The sequence below is a fragment of the Pollicipes pollicipes genome, unplaced genomic scaffold (genome assembly GCF_011947565.3).
Source record: "Pollicipes pollicipes isolate AB1234 unplaced genomic scaffold, Ppol_2.1 Scaffold_4002;HRSCAF=4701_pilon_pilon_pilon, whole genome shotgun sequence".
Lineage (NCBI taxonomy): Eukaryota > Metazoa > Arthropoda > Thecostraca > Pollicipedomorpha > Pollicipedidae > Pollicipes > Pollicipes pollicipes.
Genome location: NW_023596420.1, coordinates 39,532,081 through 39,556,270, shown reverse-complemented (window position 1 = coordinate 39,556,270; position 24,190 = coordinate 39,532,081). Strand labels below are relative to the sequence as shown.

Below are 24,190 nucleotides of genomic sequence, written 5' to 3'. Positions count from 1 at the left end.
TTGAAATATGACTTTTTTCCTGCTCAATTTTAAGTTCAATTGTTGCAGTATATTTCGTCTAGTCGCGTTTTGGGCGTTTTGTAAACTAAGCAACGATTGTAAACAAGCAACATTTTTCCGGTCGATATATCCTTTTAAGGATTAGCAATAGGCAATCGCTATTCATCAGTTTGAAGAAAAAAAACGTTTGGAGCGTGTCGATCGGGAGAGATGGAATTAGTTTTTCAAAAGCTTTCAGTTCAACAAGAGCGGTCGATCCCAGTCAGTGATTTACTACGGGCAGATTGTGGAAGGCTTGGAAAAATTCCTAGCGTCCCGACCGGCTTGGGAAACGCATTCGAGATTTGCCCTACCCACCCCCTTGGGGTGCGGTTGGGGATGCCCCGGTAGGGATCAGACGTTCTTCATTGCGTGTTCACCACAGGCAGATTGCGAAACGCGCGGTTTTTTTCCAGCCGGCCGCTTGGGGACAGGGCATGAAGTCCCGATCCGGGTCAGACATCTGCATGCGCATGCAGGTTGGGGATGGGGAAAGGTTGGGAATCCCGATCGTGACCGGACTTTTGTCGTTATAGAAGACTTGAACAACTTGCGGGGTAACCCAACCGGCCTCTTGGAGAAAGTTGGGAAATCGTCCGGAACTGGGTGGGGAAATTCTAACCAAAGTGTCTCACTTTCGCAGCTTATGTCGAACGTTATGGAACCGACAAAGTTTGGTCGGGATCAGACCGAATCTGTGGGATGATATCTGGGTACGACGCGCGTGGCTTTTTTATTGCCGACCCGATCAGATTACCTCCATTAGATGGCGATTTTAATGAAGCCCCGAACACCCACCATTTTCCGAGTTGTGATGATGATGATGATGATGATTTGGGGTTTTGGGGCGCATCGACAGCTCTAGGCCACACAGCGCCCACTCCAAGTTCTGTCCCCCTATCGAGGTAGCTGGGAAGCAAACAGGTGCAAAGTGGCTAATGGTCACGAAAGGGAAACATAAGAGTGAAGCATTTTCCGCGCGATCTAAATTTGTATTCTCTGTACTGCGAAGTGGCGGAGGGAGTCCATCTCACGCTTCTGTGCTGGCTGCAGTAAGCTGGGCGGTGGTGCCCGCAAGGCGGTGATGGAGGCAGACAAGAACAAAATGGGCGAGAAGAAGATCCCCACAGTGGACGACATCGTGCAGCGTATTGTGGACATGGCCAAGGTTCTCTACGGCCTACACATGGTACGTGACATGGCCAAGGTTCTCTACGGCCTACACATGGTACGTGACATGGCCAAGGTTCTCTACGGCCTGCACATGGTGCGTGACAGACTCCTGAGATCCAATGAACTTGGGGTGAACATGTGAGAGTGGGGCCCGGTTGCTTGCAGTGACCTGCTGGATGTTGTCGTGATGGGTGTGGTCAAGCTGACCACTGCCTTCCACATTCACTGAACGTAAAGCTGACCCAGTCGCATGCGATGATCGGGTAACATCAGCTGTCCGCAACAGAAGGGATTGCAGTATGCTCGAGTGCATGCTACATTTTCACGAAGAGTTGGGCGTACGTCTCGGAAATAGCTGGAAATGACGTCGTGTTTCGCTCATGCCGTTTTACCGTCTTAAATCCGCGCATGTGTCTGTTTTCGTGTTCTTTCGTCGGGTCGTTTCTCTCGTGACGACTCGACTCGGGCCTTGTCCGGCCCAGGACGCGCGGGCTCCGCGATGCCGTGTCGCGTTGTGCCGTGCGCTCAGCCCAATCAAATCGCAGCGTTGTGTACGTGCGCCCCGTGCAGTGTGACCTGCCCTGACACCCGCGCCGCGATCCTGGTCATTAACAATTACGAGTGGCTGACGCAACAGCAGCACGCCTGCCCCTGACGTGGGACAGCCCTCCTGGCACTCGCTGCGTGGTCGGCCCAGCGCTGTCCGCCTCATTAACCCACTGGCCTCTGCGCCCTCACGGCTGGCTCGCGTGCAATTTTGCTGTCCGTCCGGTGTACATCTGAACAGCTTCAGTAACGCGGCGTGTGAGGAATCAAATTCACAAGCACATCCCACCTCTCCACGGCAGATCGAGATGCTAAATTGCGCCATTTGCCATGTAAATTTGCGCCAGTGGTGACCTCTTGGGGCCTGAGAGCATCGATTTCGATTGCTGTATCCGTCAGTTCCGCACGATCCCTCCGCGAGGTAAGGATTCACACGGCGAACACGTACCCCGGCTGAACTTGACTTCTCGATGCACCGCCCCGGCACCTCAGATTAACAGGGAAATTCTCTACATTGGATTGACAATATCCAAAGCCGCCCTAGCACAGGACCGGCCGTCTCCAGAGGCGCGACCTGCGCCCGGGGCTGGCGGTCTTCGTCAGGCGACCTGTCGCCCTAGCTTACCGCACTCTCTGAGGTCTGGGTGACGGGGCCGCTCTCTGCTCTCAGATTGACCACCCCCAGCTGAGCAAGCAGCAGATGCACAGATCCGTTCTCAGCGTGCAGCGCAAACGTGCCGTCATTCAGTGTTTCCGCCAGGCTTCTCTGCACCAGATGACCAGGTTAGGCGGCGCAGTTCCTCTCCCCGCAGCGTTTGCTGTGCGCCGTCCTTCTTCCGGCGGGGGCGGTGGTTTGCTGTGGACCCTGTCGCCGACTGCGGGGCCGGTGGCTTCGAGGGCACGCAGTCCCGACGCTCGTAATCAGTTGCTGAACCAGACTTCCTTCGGGCGGTGGCGTAGTTCGAACGGCTTCGATGAGCTATGCTATCTCGGTTTGAACCTGGGTGCATTTGCCGTGACCCTCCTACACAGACCACACATTCTTGTGATAATAGAGCTGGCTGTATGTTTTCCACTAACGCGTTTGTGCGATGTTGGGTTAATGCCGGGTCCACGTACACTGCACGTATCTCAGACACGCGAACACGGCAATCACCATCGTCTCTCAGTGATCCAAGCTTTGCTGATCAACTATGCTAATCGTGCACACAATCGCAAGTTACAGAGAAGGTGTCGTGCGCCTCACGCTGAAGAATCATAAAAAACATATTAACGAGTACAACGGGGATATTTATCACGCATGACTCACTCATCTTACCGGCAAGTCAGTTTTTGTACTACTTCAGCAGGTTACAGACAGCGAGCGTGTGCGTAGACGTCATTGGCATTTTAGCGCTATAGCAAAGCATTATATTGCCACTGCATTTTCTTGATAGTTTCCCACACCAGCAAAACTAGGCGTGGGCAAGCGGTTTGGTCCGATTCCATTCAACAGGAGGATTCACATTGCACTTTTCCACCTGCGCATGGTTCTTATTAACGATTGCAAAGTCAACTAACATCGAACACTAACTTCCCTTGACCTGTGCGAGGGCAAAAGCCTTCGCTTGTGCCTTTTTGAGGTGAGTGCGTGACCCTTACCCCGAGCACCCGTCCTCGGAGGAGGGGCGGGCGGCCACCCTTGACCTCTGGCCCACCCCGCTGTTTTAGGCCTTCTCCGCCGCGTCCGGAAAGCCGGCCGAGTGGAAGAAAATGATGTCCACGCCCAGGAAGATGGCCGTGCTCAAGTGTTTGCGGAGTACGCCCATGTACACTGTCGCTAGGTACAGACAGGGAGTATGGTCTGCAACGCATGGTGCGGCAACCCAGCGGCGGGTACACGTGTGCGATATCACTCCGTGATCACAGGCCATATTCGATATTGCACGCGAGTGCTTTGCTTTGTACCCAAGAAGTTAGCAAGGCATTTTGCATTTCACAAGTGACTTTGCTGCTCTGAAACTCCATGGGAGAGGTGCAACAGATTCCCCGCGCTGTCTTGGCACGTGACTTAAGATCACATGTTCAGCAGCAGAACCTCGACGGAGGCCTTCGTCTGGTTTAACATCACACCACCAAGAGTATGCCACACAGCAGTAGGGCATATGTTGCCGTTTGGTTAGGCATATGGCGCATGCCTCCCAGCCTGGTCACAGTCTGTGTTGACAGTAGCGGTCTCCGTGACCCCGGCCAGTGTAACCGGGTGGTGGTGTCTTCCACGCAGGCACCGGGCCGTGAACCTGTTCCTGCAGACCTACAGCAATGTCTGGCTCTCTGATGAGAACGTCGGCCAGGAGGTGCTCATCGAGGACCTCACGGTGAGCTGGAATTTAGCTGCAGCGAGCTCCGCCGTCGGTGGAGAGCACGCTGGCGGTGATTCTGTATGTTATAGTTTGTGACATGTCTTCTTTGGTTGGATGGGTGGATCTTGTCATTGTTTGTTAAATCGAAGGTGTAAGTGACATCAGGTTCTCTGCGGTTTACGATTGCGTAATTTCGTAACTAAGCGCCTATATGATGCGGCGTAGTGGTGTGTGTATTGAAGTAAATGACTGGACATTTTTTCTACATACCTTAGATAATGAAATGTTAAGCTGTCATGCCTCAGACTCACGCAACATATGCTGTGTCACCCATAGCCACCAGCGTTTAACGCCTTGTGTTTGGCAGCAATCGTTCGAGGACAGCGAGAGGAACAAGAAGACGGCCGACGAGGAGGAGGAGGAGCGGCCGGACCCGGTGACCCAGCTGGTCACCATGTTCTCGCGCCAGGCACAGATGGAGCAGGGAGCGCAGTCGGAGGACCCTCTCTACATGGACTACGCCGTCATCATGGCCAAGTCAGTCGAACGCTACACCCGAGAACACGAGAGCACTAGCAGCGGTGCACGCATTGGTGTCAGCGTGAGTCTCCATGTCGGGGATGCTTCTCGCAAACGCACTCATAAAACGACGACGGACATCGTAAAACAGCAGCAAACAGCATAACAACAACAGCGAACAGCAACGTCATGGTGCACGACGTGTGCCCCTCAGCAATGGGCACGGGGCATGCGGCGTCGATGCTCAGGGGCTGCGGCCTTCAGTTATGTGGCTTCGTTTGGTCATCAGAGTTATGGGACTTCAGGTGTGGGCGGCAATGGCTGCCAATTGTTGGCACACTGCGAGTCTGACGGCGCAAATCCAGCTCGTCTATCCAGTCGTGGCAGATGTATTTGATTCGCGGTGCCTTTGCTGAGGTGAAAGGTGTTTGCCTCGACGATTTACGGCTGGTTCGCGGGGGAAAGTATCATTCCGATTACGTTCATTTCGAGGCGACGGGTTATGTCGACGATATCTCTTCATGTTGATACACACACACACGCACGCACGCACGCCCGCACGCCCGCACGCACGCACGCCCGCACGCACGCACGCACGCACGCACGCACGCACGCACGCACGCACGCACGCAGCACGCACGCACGCATATATATATATATATATATATATATATATATATATATATATATATATACACGTAATCACCTTCTGTGACAGCAATGCCACCGCGGCTAGAGCCAACGGAACAAATCAAGTATGGACACCAGATGACAAATGATGGCCCTCGACATCAACGTCAGTAGCGGTTGAGTTTTTAACTAAGCTGTTCGCAAAGTATGTGCCTTTCGCTCGTCCGTGGCGACGAACATATCGAGGTGTGTTACTTATTGAGTGAGTCTGTTTCAGGTCTTGCGGAGAGGAGGAAGAAGAAGGTGATGAAGAAGAGGCTGAGGAGGGAGGAGACACAGCCGATGCCATGAACGTAGGCAGCCTTATGGCTTAATCGTGCCTGTAGCGCCGTGCAGGGCCTTTCGTTTATCGCAATACGAGATGACTGCATTTGGATATGGTGTATTCAAAAAAATAAATTGCCTGAGTTGATAAACACTGAGCCGATCCTCTAAGATCTTGAGATATTTTCCAAACTCAAGGTTTTATGAGCATGTACATGTCTATGATGCGGGGCAGCCCTGGGATGATGAATCAAATGTGTCATGGGCTATGCTGTAAGGTATACTCATTATTCCGACGACGCTGTCCCGTAAAGTCCTGGGAAGGGATTCCTTAGCTCGAAATTCAGTTGCCTCAGGTCTGGCCGTGCTTTTACTCCGCGCCGTTACTCTGTTAGTTCAGAAGGACACCTCTGCCGCCGATGTAAGGATGTCCGCTCACCGCCCTTAGCCCTTTCACGGGATTGAGAGGCCGAAGCTGCCGTCCCACCAGGAACGGTTGTTGAGTGGAACATCTGCTCCCCCACCCTGGTCATCGTACCCCTCCCCGATTCCACAGGAGCAAGAGATCGAGAAGCAGAAGCTGCTGTTCTGCCAGGACCGGCTGTCCAGCCGCGGCGTGGCCGAGATGGTGCTGCTCAACATCTCGGCCAGCAAGGGCCAGCCCAGCGAGATGACCATGAACACGCTCGACCTCGGCATCTCGATCCTGCGGGGCGGCAACGTCGACGTCCAGATGGTGAGCGCCGTCTCCAGCAGCCCATCCCTCCAGCAGCCCTTTTGTGCGGTCGTCCTACCAGCCCTGCCCAGGGGAGGGAGGGGGGGGGGGGGGACGGAGTAGTGTTATTTGTGCAGTTTGTTTTACAAGGTATGTATGGGTTGGGTACGTGGTAGGCAGAAGGTACAAGGTATGGTACGTGTTTTTCGGTGTCGGTGTTGGAAGCTGTTAGATAGGGTAGAGAAGGATTATGGTATAGCTGGAAAAGAACGTTGAGAAACTCGTGTACTTGCTCAAATTATGATCCGTGTTTGATGAAACTTTCAGGCTATGCTGAACTACCTGAAGGAGAAGAAGGACTCTTCATTCTTCGTGTCGATATCTGGTCTTATGTCCTCCTGCAGGTAAATTTGGCACTGGCGTTATTCACTCGGGGACACTTACCAACTTTTCTGCCTTATCTAGCGTAGACTCTTCTGTGGGCTTGAACTGTTAGGCCTTTCATCGGTACGACGTTACAGCCGGAAGGACTAAACTCCTAGCCTATCTAACAGTGGACGGAGGCATAGGTTTGTTTGTGTGACGTTCACAGGCTACTCATGAACTGATGTGCGTCTTAGCTGTGTTCGTCTCAATTTTGATTAACCATGTCTGCGTTTATTTGGTGCGTCAAGTACTTTCCTCGATGACTAGCAACATGTGTGCAACTTCGCGACCGTTGCGTTCGTTCCTTGCAGATATAGCCAGTTTTTTCCTTCTTTCGACTTTGCCCTGCCAAGTAACGTCCAATCGTTCCCGAATAACATAGTCAACCCTGTGTCTTCAGCGTTTTGGATCTGGATGGGCTTGAGCGCGCCGAAAAACTGAGAGGGTTAGCTGGCTTTGGTTATAACACACACAACGCTAACCAGGGGCATGCCCAATCATTTTAAGCGGGTATGAAAGACATGGTTGTCCCTAGTGCATTTTAAACGAACATGAACATCCCCGTAGGTGTTGACCGCTAGTATTGAGAAGTATTGACGCATCTGCATGCATATGCTGAAAACCTGCGGTGATGTGCCATGCATATGCGTTTCAGTTTTGCGCTTTCTTCTGTTATATTTCGTGAACAGCGTACTTGTAATGTGGAGGAAAATTAAAGCTAAGTCTACGCCGTGGAAATGTGAAATACTTCTGGTACCGTTTTTGTCGGTGCTCGGTACAAAATTGTGTGTTCTGATCCATCATGTGAGCCAAATTTTGACAATTTGTTCAACAAAAGTTTTGTCTGCCGAGCGTATCAAGGTGTTAAAACCAGTTGCCGCCAAGTTCTCTCGTCATCGCGGCCTCTTACATAGCTTGCTGCTGACTAGCAAGGCTCGTAGACAATCGCGGCTGGCACGCGCCGCGCAAAAAGGTCCCGTTTAGCCCCGCGGGATAGCCGGCTGAGCCTTCCCCCGTGGCGCCCAGGTGCACGATCCCAGACGGTTACACTCCCTCTGGCCGGCTGAGCTTCTGTAGCGGACACGCTCACACTACATTCATCGGGGCATGCCCGGCATGCGCTCCTTACACCACCGCGCCGATAGCTGCTGCTTTGGCTTTGACTCCTGGATGCCATCGAGCTGATGGTTGCCGTATGCGTATCTGGCCTCGACGGGAACGTCTGTTTCGATGCCGTCGCTCTGTCCAGACGGTCGTCACCGGCCCATCGTCGGCCGCGGGTCGAATGTGCCGTGAAAAGGCGATTTTCCACGCTGCAATGGCCGACAGGTTCTAATTAGCCTCACTCGTGGTCGAGGCAAACAGCTGTTGCCCCATCCGTGTAAATGATTTCCCTCAATGCATGGCGGTGAAGTGCACGAGAAGTGGCGCGACCGCAATAGGTTTTTTCTTCGTTTTTAAAGGAACTCTGAGAGCTTTGCTGAGGTGGTGCGCTATATAGCTGTTACTCCGGTGTGATGTACATCAGCTTTGACTGATCTGTTGCGCCTGTCTAGTCAGTCGGTGATTGTTTAGTAATTCTTGTGAAAGGATGTCGTTAAGAAGAACAGCGCTGCCTGTCGGTTGCGAATTCTTGTTCGCAGCGTGATATTTTTCTTTAGTTTGGAAGCGTGTGCCTTATTATTTATCTAACGGCTAGGCAATTGTAAGGGGTCTGATCAACTGAGATGCTCTTGATTGACTAAGGTCGATATCAGTTATTGGAAACTAATGAAACGACGTGTTCATTATGCATCGAATAGGTTGCACCTTAGACCCACAAACTTTTTTTTCGTTTTCGTTGCATCATTTGCGCTGCTGGTAGCGCCGGAGGATGCCAGGCGAATCTCCCGTCTGTACCCGGCTATCCGTGCTGTCTGGCGCTGTGCCCAGATCTACCTTGACTCCACCTGGCCTGAATTGACCTGTCCTGACACGGCAGCGTGCTGGATCTGGACGCGTTCGAGCGCAACACCAAGGCCGAGGGCCTGGGCGTGGGCTCGGAGGGCGCGGCCGGCGAGAAGAACATGCACGACGACGTGTTCACCTGCGCCGTCTTCCGCTTCCTGCAGCTGACCTGCGAGGGTCACAACCTGGGTAGGCGGCCCGGCCCGGCTTGGCCGATCGTCGGGGGGGGGGGGGGGGGGGCTGACGAACGCTGTCGATGGCGACAGTTAGGGCTGCCTGACTAAATGTTTTGTGTGTGTGAGGCGGTACTGCTGTTGTAAGGCACAAAGCGTTTTTTTTTGGGGGGGGGGGCGGAAGAGGGCGGGTCTCTGTAAGGAACAGTGAATATGCGCGTGCATTGGAACATCAGCGAAGTGCATGTGTGAAAACGTAAGGTGTGCATGAGCGGTCTCTACCTGAGGTGCGCATTTTGCGTGACTTATTAGTAGTAAAATGGCTGTGTGATACTGCGATTTGCGCAGAATTCCTCATGACTGAAGCGATACTGCAGCTAGTCTGCTTCATTAAGCTGATATGTCCTCCACCGGGGAACATACCATGTCATCTGCGTTATCTGTGTGCATTTCGTCTGACTGGACCTGTTCACGGTGCTCCCAGACTGGCAGAACTACCTGCGAACGCAGGCGGGCAACACGACCACTGTCAACCTAGTCATCTGCACAGTCGACTACCTGCTGCGTCTGCAGGAGTCCATCATGGACTTCTACTGGCACTACTCCTCCAAGGAAATCATCGACCAGGTGAGTGAGGCAGATGGGCCGGGTCTGAGCAGTGGCGCGGCACGTCGGTGACAGCGCGTGCGAGATGCACGTCAGCGTCCAGCCTGCTGGAGGCCGCAGTGTCACACTTGCAGCTCGCAGCCTCCGCCTTCGCTCCAGCTCAGGCGTCTGTGAGCTGTGTCAAGTTGGCTCTCACCTGACGCTCGCCTTCCAGGCGGGCAAGGCGAACTTCTTCAAGGCAATCGGGGTGGCGAGCCAGGTGTTCAACACGCTGACTGAGGTCATTCAGGGGCCGTGCGTCGGCAACCAGCAGGCTCTGGCCCACTCCAGGTGAGCCGACTCGCGTTCTCCGGCTCCGCTCGGGCGCCTCAGCTTCTCTGGCGCTTGCGGGGCGACTTTGAGACAGGGCGCTGATGTTGGTTGTCGCAGGGCGCCGGTACGGTCACGTGTGTATTGTTCGGCCTTTCCACTGCTGTCGCATGCTGTGCTCAAGCGGGCCAGACAATCGCAGCAGAGCTACATGTCGTTCGTGGCTCACTCCTAGTTCGTTATCACGGTTTCAGACTGCCAACCAACCTTACAACACATGCTCAAAACAAAAGACAAAACATGACGCTCTCCGCAAGGGCCCGAAATTAAGCAAGGGTACGTTGCGGATATAACGAAATGTATACCGCCACCTGCTACACCGCCGACACGTTGTCTCCTCGCTCTGCAGGTTGTGGGATGCCGTGGGTGGCTTCCTGTTCCTGTTCTCTCACATGCAGGACAAGTTGTCCAAGCACGCTAGCCAGGTGGATCTCCTTCGGGAGCTGCTCAACCTGCAGCAGGACATGATCATCATGATGCTTTCCATGCTCGAAGGTAGGCGATATCATACGTGGGGAAGTTGGGTTTACATGTCTCGCTCCAGCCGGTCGCAATTTGGCCGGTGCCTGGACTATATTTAGGAAGTTAGTGGTTCAGATACTGAGTTCACTGTTTGCAAAAAAATTCAGGCTACTGTTGCCATGCAGCACTGTATTTGCACCACCTTGATCTTGTGAGACCAGAACCGTCGCCAGTGGTGTAAGCATCAGTCTTAGAGGCGCTCCTCCTTGTCATTCGTTCGTTTGCAATGTAATCATTCGATGTTGCGAAGCTGTCTACGTCTGCACACAGGCAATGTGGTGAACGGCACCATCGGCAAGCAGATGGTGGACACGCTGGTGGAGTCGGCGTCCAACGTGGAGGTGAGCAGGGGCATCAGCTGCCGTGCCTGTGGGCAGGGCAGGGCTCAGAGCCTGTGACACGGGCTGCGACTCCATGGTCTGGTTATGCATTGGAAGCGGCTCGTCTCTCACAGAGGAGGAAACTGATACGACTACCGGTTGTGTTCACCTGACACAATTTCTGGCTATTTTTGGCGACATGTTGTGCCTTGTTCGTGTGTTATAAAGAAAGGCTGTGTTTTCGACATGGTGGTGAGAAGCTTCTGAACACCTCCGTTTTATTTATCCGCGTCTACTGGCCGATCAAAATATTTACGCGTTTTTGATCCGCAGATGATCCTGAAGTTCTTCGACATGTTCTTGAAACTGAAGGACCTGACGGAGTCCACCAGCTTCCAGGTATGTTGTCAATGAGTCTGTGATGCAGTGAGTCTGTAAGTCTGTGATTAAGGTCCAGAGCAGTTTCGGATGCTGTGGTGCACAGACGCACTGCTGTTTGCGGAAGCTGTTTCCTAATTTAACATCGGGGACCCGCATGGCAGAGGCAGAAAGGAGAACTGTTGAGTGGATTGTTATAAAATTTGGTTTCCTGATCGGAATCAGCTTAAATCTACGCGCGAATAGAATGCTACTAAAGGATGCCTAAAAGTGGTATTTTTTCGATCGGCATTGAAAGATGTGCCATTATGAATCGGGGGCGGAACGGCAGGTGGCAGCGTTTCTGCAAAACTTTGAGAGAGAACCTGTATTTCGCGTTGCCCGTCTGTTTCGCACATCGAGTGTGGAATCGACGGGGAGGTCGCACGGACGCCCATTCCCTGAGGAACAACCGAAGCCGGCGGGGGTTAATGCTCATTGTACATCCGCTGCAGGTGCAGGGGTTGATGCCGTCTTCATGAGCACAGGTTTATGTGTTAGTAATGGAATGAACCGCCATTGTTCGCCCGCCGAGCTGCACAATTGCTCGATCATAACGTCAAGCCCGTTAAAACGTGACGCCCATACTGTTGCTTTTCTCGCGTATCGAAATCATCCGTGATTCACAGGTCAGGCAGCGGAATAATCGCAAATCAAACTGTCAGTATTGCAGGCGCAAATATCTCGCCGTTGCGAGCGTTTCGGTTGGTGGACGTTCTCCGCTGTCTTATCCGATGTTACCGTGCTGGCCGGCGAAGTCTGATATGATGACGCCATCGCGTTCTTCTGGAGTCCGGCCGAAGCAGTCGGCCGACTGGCAGGGGCGGATCCAGGATTTCGTCAATGGGGGGTGGGGGTGGGACACGCAAAATTGTGGGCCCATAAAATTAAGCCCCCCCCCCCCAAAGAAAAATCCTCGAAGTTCGGCCATCAAATTTCAAGATTGTTAGCATGATGTTTATGTCCGGAAACCCATCTTGCTGTGCGCATCGTTAGAAAACTAGGCATGAGCGCAGGTGCACTTATGCACTTACTGCTTTGGTTGTTATGAAGCAGTGCAGCTGTTTGCACCTACATGAAGATTATTTATTTTCTTCATAGCGTGGCGAATTCGTCATCTTGGGGCCAAGGTTTTCGGAAAATATTGGCAAAATATGCTAGAGCTGGTTGCTAAATGCCATTGAAATCAAGCACGAACTTGATTCCTAGCGTATTTACAGCTAACCGGCTGGTCGATGCGATCAGCTGGTGGCTGATGACTACTGCGGAGTTTTTGCTTTGGTTGTTATGAAGCAGTGCAACATATCCTAGCCTCAAAATGTATTGTATAAGATGGAAAAGAATGTGATGCACAAATATAAAAGGTGTCACGAATCCAATAACCTAACTAAATATCTCATACGACGTCGGCGGCACGTAAAATTATGTTCGACAATTGCGCTTCAAAATTAATCGGCGCATATCCGACTGCTGCTCTAAAGCTAAAGCACCGAGGCCAACAGCAGCGAAGCCTTAGCTATCATGGGTACCACGGCGGGCCAACAAAGGGGCTTCCACCAACTGGTATGTGGTCCCCAAAGCGAGCGAGAGGAACCCAAGACTAACGTGGTAGGCCCCTGAGCGATCAGTGAGTGCCGCGGCAGGCTGACGTATAGGACCTGAGCCAGAGCATAGGGCCCTTTAAGCAAAAGAGCCAGTGTGCGCCACGATGGGAGTTAAGGGTCCTCCGCAAACGAGATCAAAAGGAAATAACCCTAGGTCAATGTAGAGGGGCCCTGAGCATCGAGTGGCTCAGTGCCTTACCTCATGTTGGCACCAACATCACAAGGCCTTCCAATTAAGAAGAAAGAGCCCGAGTGCAATATGAGAGGCCCTAAGGCCTTTCATATTAGGGTAGGGAAGCTTAGGGTACCCCGGCTGATGGGGCCCCAACAAAAACGGTTAGAGACCTTGGGGCAGATGGGAATAATACGTGGAGGCTCCCTGATCGATCAGGAGTGCCCAGGCATGTTAGCAGATAGTGCCCGAACAGCAGCATAGGGCCCTAGAGGAAAATGTAAGGGGATCATTGTCAATGTGGAAGACTCCTTACCGATCGGATTGACCCGGCAAGTGGATATATAGGGCCCCAACAACAGCGTAACGCCTCTGAGCAGCCTCATTAGTTTTTCTGCTGACGTGCTTCACTTTTGCTTGCGACTGGTCTTGGTTGTCTGGGGGCCCGAAGACGTCCAATTTTGTTGTGATTTGTGTTTGAAAGCTGCGTCCGTTCGCCTGGTCATGAGCCCCTTCGGAGCCTATGGGTCACTTCGGGGCACACAGAGGAGCACGGTTCAGTGTCCCCCCCCCCCCCGCCGCCGGATCTGCCATTCACCCGAGCAGTTTGGCAGATGGGACCCCGACAAGTGCAGAAGGCCCTCCATACAAATAGGAAGTACCCAAGACACAATACGGGGGCCCCCGAACGACCGAGTGGGCCCATGTAGGTTAACAGATGGGCCCCAGACAAGAGCATAGGGCCTTAAGCAAGTTGGAAGGCCGCCAGACCAATGTGGAACACCCATGAGCATATCGTGAGAGTACCAGAAGGTTAACCGTGACCAATGTGAATGGCCCCTGAGCAACCGAGAATATCCGGCATGTCAATATATGGAGCCCCTGGCTCAAGCACATGGAGCGTTTCGAGCGAATAGAAAGAATCTGTGGAAGTTCCCTGATGGGTAAAGAGTGGCCCGGCACCTAGCAGAGGGCCCAAGAAACAGAGTAGGGCCCTCCGAGCAAATGCAAAAATATCAAGGGCAACGTAGAAGACTTCTTAACGGTCGGGTTGACCCTGCAAGTGGGTACATAGGGCCCCAGAAGCAGCGTAGGGTCTCTGGACAGTTTAAGCGGTCTTGATACCTCTCAATCATCACCTTCTCAATCAGTGAAAAATAATTTTTGCTAACTTGGGGGCCGTTCACCTTCGCTTGCGGCTGTAATTGGTCGCCTGTAAACCCCAAAAGTATCCAATTTTGCTACGTTGTGTGTAAAAAAAACTGCGTCTGTTTCGCTGGCTATGGGTACTTTCGGGACCCAGGGGGGGGGGGGGCATGACCCCGTGCCTCCCTCTGGATACGCCCCTGCTGACTGGAATGCGTGTAATGCTTCGTATAGCATAGATACTTGTGTCAGTAGACGCGAGGATACAATCAGAAAGCTTCACCGGAGATGCGATGTTGTTGTAATGGGACGTTTGCGACACCATGCTGAATGTCGATAAATGAATTGTCGAGGTCGAGTCAAGGATGGGGTCAACAGTTAGCCAACCCAGCTGATTGAAAACCCCAGCTGAATGAGCAGTTAGGTTGACAGGCGTGACATCTCATCCAGACACAAAATCGTCCTCGAAGCGTGAAAATAAGGCGATAGTGATTGTCGGTTAGTGGACCGCCCAAGCCCAGATGGCACGCCGCGAACGCTTTAGCGTTCAGCTGTTGTCGTCATGAATAAATAACGTTACGGCCCTGTGATTATCGACCAGTGAGTTCGCGTTGGACGAATGGTCCGCAGAAAGTGTTAATTAACTGTAGAAGACCATTAAGCGTTTTGAATTCATTCCCCGTCCCGGTTCGACGCGATAGCTCCGTTCGCGCAGGGGGACTGTTGTGCGCTCCGTTACGACATCGTAACTTGAGTTATTGTTCGCCGTAAGCTTAAGATGAAACTGCGCGGGTAGGAAGAAACCCTTTTGCTTACACTTAGATGGTTATTATTTTGAATGAATATTTGACGTGATGATTAAACATGATACAAGAAAATCAGTGCAATGAAGTATCCTTTTATAGTTTTCATGGTTAAATTTAACCCACGCCTTCTTATCTGCCAGGAAATCGACGTCAACAATGACGGCATGATCACACCAAAGGAGTTCAAGGACAAGATGGAGCAAACCAAAGCCTACACGCCGTAAGCTTAGTGCATGTTGTCTTGCAGGAATCATAAACATCGCTAGGTTTTACTCTCATCGTGTGACTCGGCGTTTCTTCTTCCTATCGTTCTTTCAAAACTATTTTGGCATGCTCTTAAAGTGAATTCGTCACAAAAACTGATGTTTCTTTTCCGTTTTCAGACAAGAGATCAACTTCCTGATCATGTGCTGCGATGAGAACCACGATGGCAAAATTGACTACTTGGAGTTCACCGAGCGCTTCCACAACCCCGCCAAGGAGATCGGTTTCAACCTGGCCGTGCTGCTCACCAACCTTTCGGAGCACATGCCGAACGACCCGAGGTCAGTGACCCGTGAGGCAATGACGGAAAGACGAACGCGCATCGTGAATCGACGCGGTAATGTGTGGAGAACGCTGCAAGAAGTGAATGATGGCCGTACTTCCACATAAAACATCTCATGTGAAGTAATTATACAGGATTTTGCTGGATGTTGGTTTGGGGCTCGTATCTGCAGTTCATCCGCGATGCTCACTTTTCCTGTCAGGGTGAGAAACAGGCAACACTATATTGCCGCAGCAGCTGAGTGCGTCGTGAAGCCCCAACGACGACGACGACCCATGTGAAGTTCCCCGTTTCTAAAAAAGAATGTTTCCTTTGACGCTTTCACCGGTCCCAGCTTCTCGCATCCATTATTGGTGGCGACCAATACACCGAAAGCTTACTTTGCGAGAAGCTGAGACAAACTTTTAGTATTTGTCAACCTTACGACTCCCATCCTCGGCACCGGGACGCCCCCGCATGTGCTCAGGAATGCACTGAAGCTGCACCTCTGCCTGCAGGCTGGCTCGCTTCCTTGAGACGGCCGGTTCGGTGCTGAACTACTTCGAGCCGCTGCTCGGTCGCATCGAGATCCTGGGCAGCAACAAGAAGATCGAGCGGGTCTACTTCGAGATCAAACAGGAGCACATAGAGCAGTGGGAGAAGCCGCAGATCAAGGTAACCGGCCTTTTCAAAGACGAGACCACCCGAAAACTCGTGAAGTTAATTCGCTGGAAATATTCATGTCGTCGCTGAAATAGGTTTGTCATCATCAAGGTCAAGGTTAGGTTATAGGTTGGTAAATAGGTTTATTATTATCAAGGTCAGCCTACGTCATCGCTGATGTAGGCTGACATTGGTGTGTACGTGATAGAGAAATAGCTTGCCAGTTGCTGAGTATGCGAACTCTAGCCCAGTGACAGACCTGTTCGGCACTTATTGTTGATAGGAAAGTGTATAACGTCCCGCAACAAACCGCAAAGCAAAGGTGACATTGTTTCGCTGATGAAGTTTTTATGAACTACGCGGCAACCTCAATAATAAATAAATGCATACACATAAATATTGGCGTGCCACGTTGAATACCACTGGGGTGAAGCCGGTGATGTTTCATTCTACTGCTCCATCTCCAATGATGATTATGCTGGCGTGCGTGTGACCGTCCCCCCCCCCTCCGAGCAGCAATCGAAGCGGGACTTCTTCTACCAAGTGGTGACGGAGGGCGGCGACAAGGAGAAGCTGGAGCTGTTTGTCAACTTCTGCGAGGACGCCATCTTTGAGATGCAGCACGCCACCAGCCTGATGGGCGAGGAGGAGGACGCCAAACCGGGCGGCAAGAGCAAGGAGACCTTTCGACATCCTCAACGCGGACGAGGAGGAGAAGTGAGCGATCGCGTCCGAAGGGCTTTGAGAGGAAGAGGCAACGTCTAGCTATGTCGGTGCATTGCACTGATTTCGTTTATGTTGTGTTTGTGTAGCAGCTGTGAGTATCTAAACAGTCGTTGACTGGTTTCGAATTGACGTATCTCATGCGCAACATGGATTCTTTTTCATGTGAGAAGTTTTGTTCGTCTTTCCTGTTCTAGCTGAAGGCTTCCTGTGTCATGTGGTTCAGGCCCGTCGGTTGCTTCCTCGGGGGCGTGGGATCAGTGGGCGTCGTCACCATTCGCTGTAACGTGCTGTCCTCCTGTTTCTCCAGAAGTGGGATGGAGCTGGTGAAGTCCTATCTCCGTAAGCTGAAAGATATGATATTCAGCGGGCTCAGCGCCATTGCGCCTGCCAACATCAAGCGGAAGCTGGCAGAAGTCAAGCGGATGACGGCCGGCGAGCTGATGATGGCCATGATCAAGCTGTTCTTATACCTAACCTACTACACCGGCTGGGTTGGCGTGTCCGTTGTCAAGTTAGTCAGTTCACTGCTCATAACATTTATCTCACACATATTTTGTATCCGTGCGGGCGAACAGACACGCGAAACTTTATCTGTCGAATTGCATGCCTTCTTTATGTACTTATCCAACTATAGGCATCCCGTTTCAAAGCCAAGGTCTTCCCCGTGCCCGCCATGTACTTCATGGGCCACCATGATCCCCAGATAAGGCATGTTAAGTTGCCTTCACATTCGGCGCGCATAAGGGGATGAATGAAAAGGGCCGAGGGCACATGAATGTGCTATCTTACGTACCAACCAATCCAAATCTGAACATCACGCCTCCTCTCTCGCCGCAGGTATGTCCTGGGCGTCATCAACTCACTGATGCAGGGAGAGCGACTGGAGAAACGGGAGGAGAAGAAGGAGGACGACGTGTTTGGGCCGATGACGATGGCGGCGACGCCGCCGCCGTCGCCGCCGCTGCCGGAGCCGGGCGGCAGTCCCCCGCGCGATGCCCTCGGACTTCCGGCCGTCGAGGAGAGGTGAGGACGGCTCCTTCGCGCGGGGGGGGGGGGGAGGCGCATGTCAGACTGCGAACAGCACATCGCCGGGTGAGCTATGCGGGGAGCTTTTAAACTGTCTTCAGAGTGTAAGCGAGACCTCGTGATGTCATACTTGACGCGGCCCTGGCGGCTTTGTGGATATGCATGGGAATACCGTCCATTTAATATTCAGGTGCTGTGAACATGGTGGGTGGGTGCCCGGCGAGCCATGAGGACCGCTCCGTCTATGGGCTGGCAGGCTGTCGGGACAGGACTCGGAGGAGCATTACTCATGGTTGACGAGCAGCCTTTGTGCATAAATTCAAAAATTACAAACGCGTGGTATGCAAATGCCGTTGGCAAATCAGCTGGAGTGTGCCGCGTCTATTGAAGCAGTCAGCTTCATGTTCACATATTCATTCGTCACCCATGTATGGCTTGGCTTGTAGCTGGAAAAGTCGATCCTTACGCAAGCTACGGGTGTAAAAGATAACGCAAATCGTTTGAAAAATAGCGTTCGAAAGAAATGGTGGGAATCGTTCGAAAGATAGCGCTTGTGTTAATTGCGGTGCACGGGTGATATGTAGCGTGACCCGACGTGACCTCAGATGAACGCTTGCGGCGGTCGGGACGGCTCTGGTCGCAGCGTCTCTGAGGTGTCCCAGGTCGCGGCCTGACCTGACTTGACGTGTTCTGGCTTGACATGGCCTGATCTGACCTAGCCTGAAATAGCCTGGCCTGACCTGACCCGGTCTGGCTTGACCTGGCCGGACCGGATCTGACCTGACCCGACCTTCTGCAGTGGCCGGGACGGCTCCGACCCCAGCGCCACACCGGCGGAGGGCGGCGATGCCGCCGAGGAGCCGCGCTCCGAGGTGGAGACGGCCAAGGAGTGAGTACCGTCCCCGACCCCTGTCTGGCTCGTCGCTGCTGGCGAGAGGAAGCTGGTACAGCAGCGCTCTGCTGACGGGGCCCGCCACCGCGCGATCCTCCCCTGTCTGACGGACGGACCCCGTCGACGAAACACTCCCTGGTTCTAGAGGTGGTGCTCCCGGTGTTCAAGAGCATTAACACGGCCTGGCGGGTCGCCACTGGGATATGTTGCGCAATGCGGTTGGATTGGTTGGTCTCATTAAACTTTTTTTAAGTGCTCCTTGCCACAGGAGGGAGTATAATGCGCAGTCTATGAAACGTTTTTGCACATCGTCCTTGCAAAAGGTTTAATATATAACCATGCTTTCTTTTGCTGACCCACCCATCTTATTTCATCTTATTTTTACCATTTTTGTTGGCATCTGACATTTATTTGAAATTTAATCAATAGGTAACGACTTCATAACCTCCGTAGTTTTTTTCAAATTCTAGAATCAACCGTATACCAGACGAATGCGTTATTGTACAATGGCTGCGGCCTCTTCGGAAAAAGTATCAAGGCGGGAGAACGATTAGAGTTCTCAGAAATGAAAGCAGACATGTGATGGCCAGCGGAGCAGCTCCTGACGATCAGTGACTGTGAGGTTGATTACTGCAATGGAGCTGTCCTTTCGGGTTGCCCGAAGGGCCCCTTTTACACCGAAGTTGAGTGCCGTTTTGTAGGCGTCTGCGGTAAATTACTGAGAAAGCGATGCTCCTTTTTTAATCGGAGTATCAACTCACCAGTGCACTCGTAAAAGAAAACAGGATTACCAGCCGTTTCCAGTATTTTTAAACCATTCAAAGCGGAAACAGCAGGGGCACAAGACCATTCGCTTCTAGTCTCACCTCGCGCAGGCTGCGCTTGAATATGCTCGCTGATAATTCTCCGACTGATCATCCACCTGCCGACTTGCCCGGGGACTGACCATGCCACGTGTAGGTCACGGTCGCTGCGTTCTGCGAAGCGCGCTCTCGGCCGGGCGACGCACCGCACGTCATCAGTCAGACCGGCCTTGGTCGGGTCCGTGCCGCCCTCCCCCGCCCCCGCACCGTCGCTCTCCCTCCGGCGCGGCCACGCACGCCGTCCCTCTCCGCCGCTCTCTCCGGCGCGTCGAGTCCTCCGCGGCTGCTCCGGGAGCGCGCGGCGGCGGGGCTCGCGACCTCTTTCGGCGACGTCCGCGGCGCGGCGGGGCGCCTCTGACGCAACGGCCGGCTGCCGGCTGGTGTGACGTGATCGGTGGGGGTGGTCGCCGGAGCTGCGGACCGTAATTGATCAGCCGCCGCTGCTGCGGAGGGCTCCGGCTTGACACTGATAGGTGCGCTGGAAGCGTCGGAAGTTGGTGGCGTTGGAATGCTCACGCGGCTCGCGAAGGTCGGAAGAAGCGGTCTCGCCTTCACAGTGGCTCCTCCACGGGTCAGAAGCCGCGAGGGGGGGGGGGAGATAGCGAGGGTCTGGAGACATTTCTCGCCAGGCAATGCCGCAGTGTTGAAGCAATGACCAATGACCCGCAACAGATTGGGACTTATCCCCCTGTCTCTATCCCCCTGTCTCCCTATGGCCATGACCCGCAACATATTGGGACTTACCCCCCCTGTCTCTATCCCCCTGTCTCCCCATGGCCCGCGGTTCTGAGGCCGCGGTTCAGAGGTGATCTCAATCACGCGCTGAACGCGCAAGCTGGCGAAGTGGACAGCGGCAGACCCTTATCATATGCAAACGCGGGTGTGCTTGGGGGAGGTGTGCCGGGCCACTGGCCACCTGTGTCCGGCCCGTCCTGCAGCAGAGTCGTGACCAATGACCCGATGGTCTGCGCTCTCCAAGACAGGCATCTCATTGACCTGAGTGCATTAATTCACCAGGGCGGAGCGGCGGCGGCTATCGGGCTGTGATCTGCGTAATTTCCACACCGCTGTCGTTGCGAAGTGCGTCATCCGCGTCGATTTCGCGCTGTTGAAGTGCTGGCTTCATGGCGAAGCTGCCCAGCGGTCGAGTACCGACGCAGCGCATGTATGCATGCATGGGGCATGCGATCCATGCATCGGGCATTACGCTCACGAGTTCTCAGGCGCTCAGCCTATGCAAGTCATGCAAATGATTTCACCAAAGCTGCGAATCAATACGTGTATTTGAAACAGAGATAACAGATGCGATGCACATTGCAGTATCACACAACAACGAACGCGCCCTAAGACGCAAACACAGAGTGGAACCGAGACATCACGGTCAGCACGGTAGTAGTCGACTGGTCACCTAAACACAGACGCGAGGATAGAGAGCGTGCGGTGCAGAGCACCCGTATCGGTGCTCATGACTGCTGGTTCTCGGCCCAGAAGAGCTCGGGGTGCTCCTGGCGCAGCTGCGCATACTCGGGGATCTGGGCGGGTCCAACAGGCAGGTGCGCACCCTCCGGCTTGAAGCCGCCCTCGTCGGCCGTGTACGTCACGGTGTAGGTGTTGCCGTCGTCGCCGACGAAAGAGTAGGATCCCTGCACGCTGAGGGAGCCGGTCTCGGGCTCGGAGCCGGGGATCACCTGGCCCGACTCGTCCACCTGGTGGCGAAGACGGGAAACGACGGTGACGTCATGATCCCGCATGTGCGATCGCATACCTGTGACCATTGAATTCACTGGGGTCCCGTGAATCCATGTAATGGTTACTTGTAGTATCTGCCGTAGTTATATGAAAGAGTGCGAAATGAGCTTTTCAGCTCCTCCGATCTACCAATGCGAAAGAACACATGTGTGAACTTTTGTTACTCAATCCATCTGGAATGCTTGCTGCTGTGATAGGCCTAACATCATCTGTTTGCAACAAAGTATGCTTATCTCCCGCCACAGTAATAGCCCCCTTTCCTTTTGCTTTTATCCCAGCTCGGTAGCATTGTTCCACAGGGTTTGGGCACGGCAAGGTTCGAGCACGAATGGGACGTCGTCTTCACATGCTGTGTCTCACCTTCTGTCCATTGTCGAGTTCATAAGCGTACTGGTAGCTGCCCTGCTCATCCTGCTCAAACTTCTCGGAGAGCACCCGCACCTCGGGCTGGTCCTGGGGCGCGGCCGCAGCCAGCGCCAGCACAGCGGCAACAACGAACTGAAAAACCGTATCGTTAGTAAGAGACGGTCACTCATAAACGTTCGCCAAGAAGTAAGGCGCCATGGATGTAGTTTGAAGTATCCAGCTGAGCGGTAAGTAAGAAGTGAAGCGGCGTCACATTGGTTGGAGATGTACGGGATGCTCGCAGGACCACAGATAACGGATCGGATCTTAGGTAAAGTAGGAAAGGATCTGAAAGAACCTCTATTTGCTCCCATGCCATTTGTTCCCCGATGGCCACGCGCATAAACCAATTGTAAATAACGAATTGCGTATGCGAGAGGCTCGAAAGTCCCCAAACGCTTCATTTCGGGTGCGTGAGTGAAAGAAAGTGTCTGTCTCTCTCTTCCCATGAAACGCAATTGCCCCTAAGTTAAACTTAGTGAAACTCGCCGACCTGAATCCCCACTTCACCCAAGAGCAAGAGACACCAGTCTCCCTCCCCCTCGCCAGCTGAGTCCATCCCGCCGACTCTCAAGCCGCGCCGGTCGACTCGCGCCGACCCCCAGCCGCGCCGGTCGACTCGCGCCGACGCTCCCGCCGCGCTGACTGACTTGCGCCTCCCTCTGCGGCGGTCCCGGCGCGGCCCACTCACCAGCTTCATGACTCTGGGAGCGGTGTGGACGGGAGCTGGTGCTGACTGGAGGAGATGCGCCGAGGCTCTGATGCCGTCCGACTGGCGGCGCGCCGTTTTATGCGCGCCGTCCGCGCCTCACCCACCTCCCGGGCACAGATGCACCGGCGCCGCTGTCGCAACCCGCCGCTCGTGCATCGCGCACCCCTGTAGGAATGCAGCGGCAGACAGTGGCGACACAGGGCGCTCCGGTGCACGTGGCGACCCGTGCATGGGACAGCGTGATGCAGTGGCTGCTTGGCTGCTTGCCTCACGCCGGCTGGACAGACGATTGCAACTGCTGACTCGGTTGTGACTGTTTACGGGCTCCTGGCACCGGGCCAAGCTGTTCCTATACGACGGGCCACACCTGGTAACGGATGCCGTTTCTTTATTCGCTTTTTTGGTTTTTCATTGAGACCAATTTTACATGTTAAATGTACACCAAGTATCACCCGTTATAGACTCGATTATGGAAGGTTTGCCTTTCTGAGCTCCTAGGTGTAGATGTGCCAGTCAGCAGCCGCGTCCAATATACCGTACATCGTGGAAGACCAGTGGAAGTCCAGGCACCACGTATAACGTCGGCGGGGTGTCAAACTTTCTCAAGTATTGCTTGTACATGTGAGCACCTGTGGCACCCACGTGTCCGTGACCAGAATGGGCCTGTGACTTTAATGGTCCCGTGGCTATAATGGCTTGTGACTGAATTGAGGTCCTTTTGACCGAGAACCAAGTGAGCCTCTTGGCCGTCTCCAAGCTCCTTCACCTATCCCATCCAAGCACCTATCTCGGGGCTCCACTGGCAATCCCCAGTCTGTAGAAATGTGTAATTGCATCATATGAACAGATGATATCACCAACACGCGGTCGGAGCGCTTTCCAAGTGGTTGGCGAGTATGACAAACACGCTACCCAATAGGAACACACGTCACACTTGTACGCTCTAACCAGGGGACACAAAGCCCACGTTTCGCAGCCATAACACCCTTCGCACCCCACGCGTATGGACCAAGTCGCCGAAGCTCGCTGAAAAACCGGGGCCGGAGGCGGCCGGTGACATGTGCCTGCGGCGGCGGGGTCATGTCTGGGTCATCGGCGCAGGTGGTGGTCTGCTGAACGATGGCGGAGGGCGCGGCTGCACAGTTGTGGGCAGAGTTCGCTTTTGATCATCCTCGGACGGGTGCAGTGCTGATAGCCGGAGGGCGTTTGGCGCCGCGGGGCTGCGCTCCAATCCGAGGCGGACATTATGTCACGTGTCTGACCTCGTCCGGGAGGTCAAGCCGGGTCATGGCAGTTGGGTCCGGCTGGTCTTACCCAACCCTTCTACTGTTTAGCATGCATATTTTGACCTTTTGTGTAAAGCGTTACGCATGTGGCTTAGATATGTATCTTGGCTTTTGCCTGTTGATGACATGAGAATCCCTAACTTGAGAACTGAGAGGGAATGAATTATTCATGCGCCGTTTGAACCGTCGTCGCAACTCGAAACTATTTTTCCCGTGTTAATGGAACTGTGTTAGTGAAATTGTGATCATGTCACAGCATTGCAGAAAACGTTCGCCCCATAAAATTCCTTGTATGCAAAGGTTTCATAGCATTGCGCAAACATGTGTGAAGGGTTTTGTCACTTTTTATGAAAGAACCACGCCAGTACGAACATCAGTCGCAATGGTATAACTTCAAACACGTGACCGGCCGGCGCGGGCCGCGCAAGGCCGCTAGCTTTGAAGTTTCCGTCTTATGAATTCTTATGCTTGAAATTAGTGACTTTTACCACGCCAGGACATCCTGGACAAATAAAGCTTTCAAGCAATGACACGCATGAGACGCAT

General features: G+C 53.3%; 3 protein-coding genes across 5 annotated transcripts in view; 2 read left to right on the top strand and 1 right to left on the bottom strand.

Moving 5' to 3' along the window:
• The window catches only part of RyR (Ryanodine receptor), a 67,537-nt gene extending 66,406 nt beyond the window's left edge, over positions 1 to 1,131 (top strand). For all 3 annotated transcript variants that reach the window (XM_037216607.1, XM_037216609.1, XM_037216608.1), the window contains one exon: positions 1,093 to 1,131. The gene's annotated coding sequence lies outside the window, so the exon portion shown is untranslated. The remainder of the gene's footprint in view (positions 1 to 1,092) is intronic.
• LOC119094484 (ryanodine receptor) lies at positions 1,124 to 17,187 on the top strand. Its single transcript, XM_037217543.1, has 18 exons — positions 1,124 to 1,267; positions 3,469 to 3,581; positions 4,022 to 4,115; positions 4,468 to 4,637; positions 5,527 to 5,602; positions 6,130 to 6,309; positions 6,616 to 6,692; positions 8,696 to 8,850; positions 9,319 to 9,461; positions 9,655 to 9,770; positions 10,159 to 10,304; positions 10,602 to 10,672; positions 10,985 to 11,050; positions 14,937 to 15,016; positions 15,180 to 15,341; positions 15,841 to 15,997; positions 16,502 to 16,702; positions 17,019 to 17,187. The coding sequence occupies exons 1-18, from the start codon at positions 1,124 to 1,126 to the stop codon at positions 17,052 to 17,054; spliced, it is 2,187 nt and encodes a 728-aa protein (XP_037073438.1). The 3' UTR covers positions 17,055 to 17,187.
• Positions 17,188 to 20,756: 3,569 nt separating this feature from the next.
• LOC119093633 (flexible cuticle protein 12) lies at positions 20,757 to 22,403 on the bottom strand. Its single transcript, XM_037216624.1, has 3 exons — positions 22,338 to 22,403; positions 21,602 to 21,739; positions 20,757 to 21,198 (listed from the first exon to the last, which is right to left on the bottom strand). The coding sequence occupies exons 1-3, from the start codon at positions 22,344 to 22,346 to the stop codon at positions 20,956 to 20,958; spliced, it is 390 nt and encodes a 129-aa protein (XP_037072519.1). The 5' UTR covers positions 22,347 to 22,403; the 3' UTR covers positions 20,757 to 20,955.
• Positions 22,404 to 24,190: the final 1,787 nt, after the last annotated feature.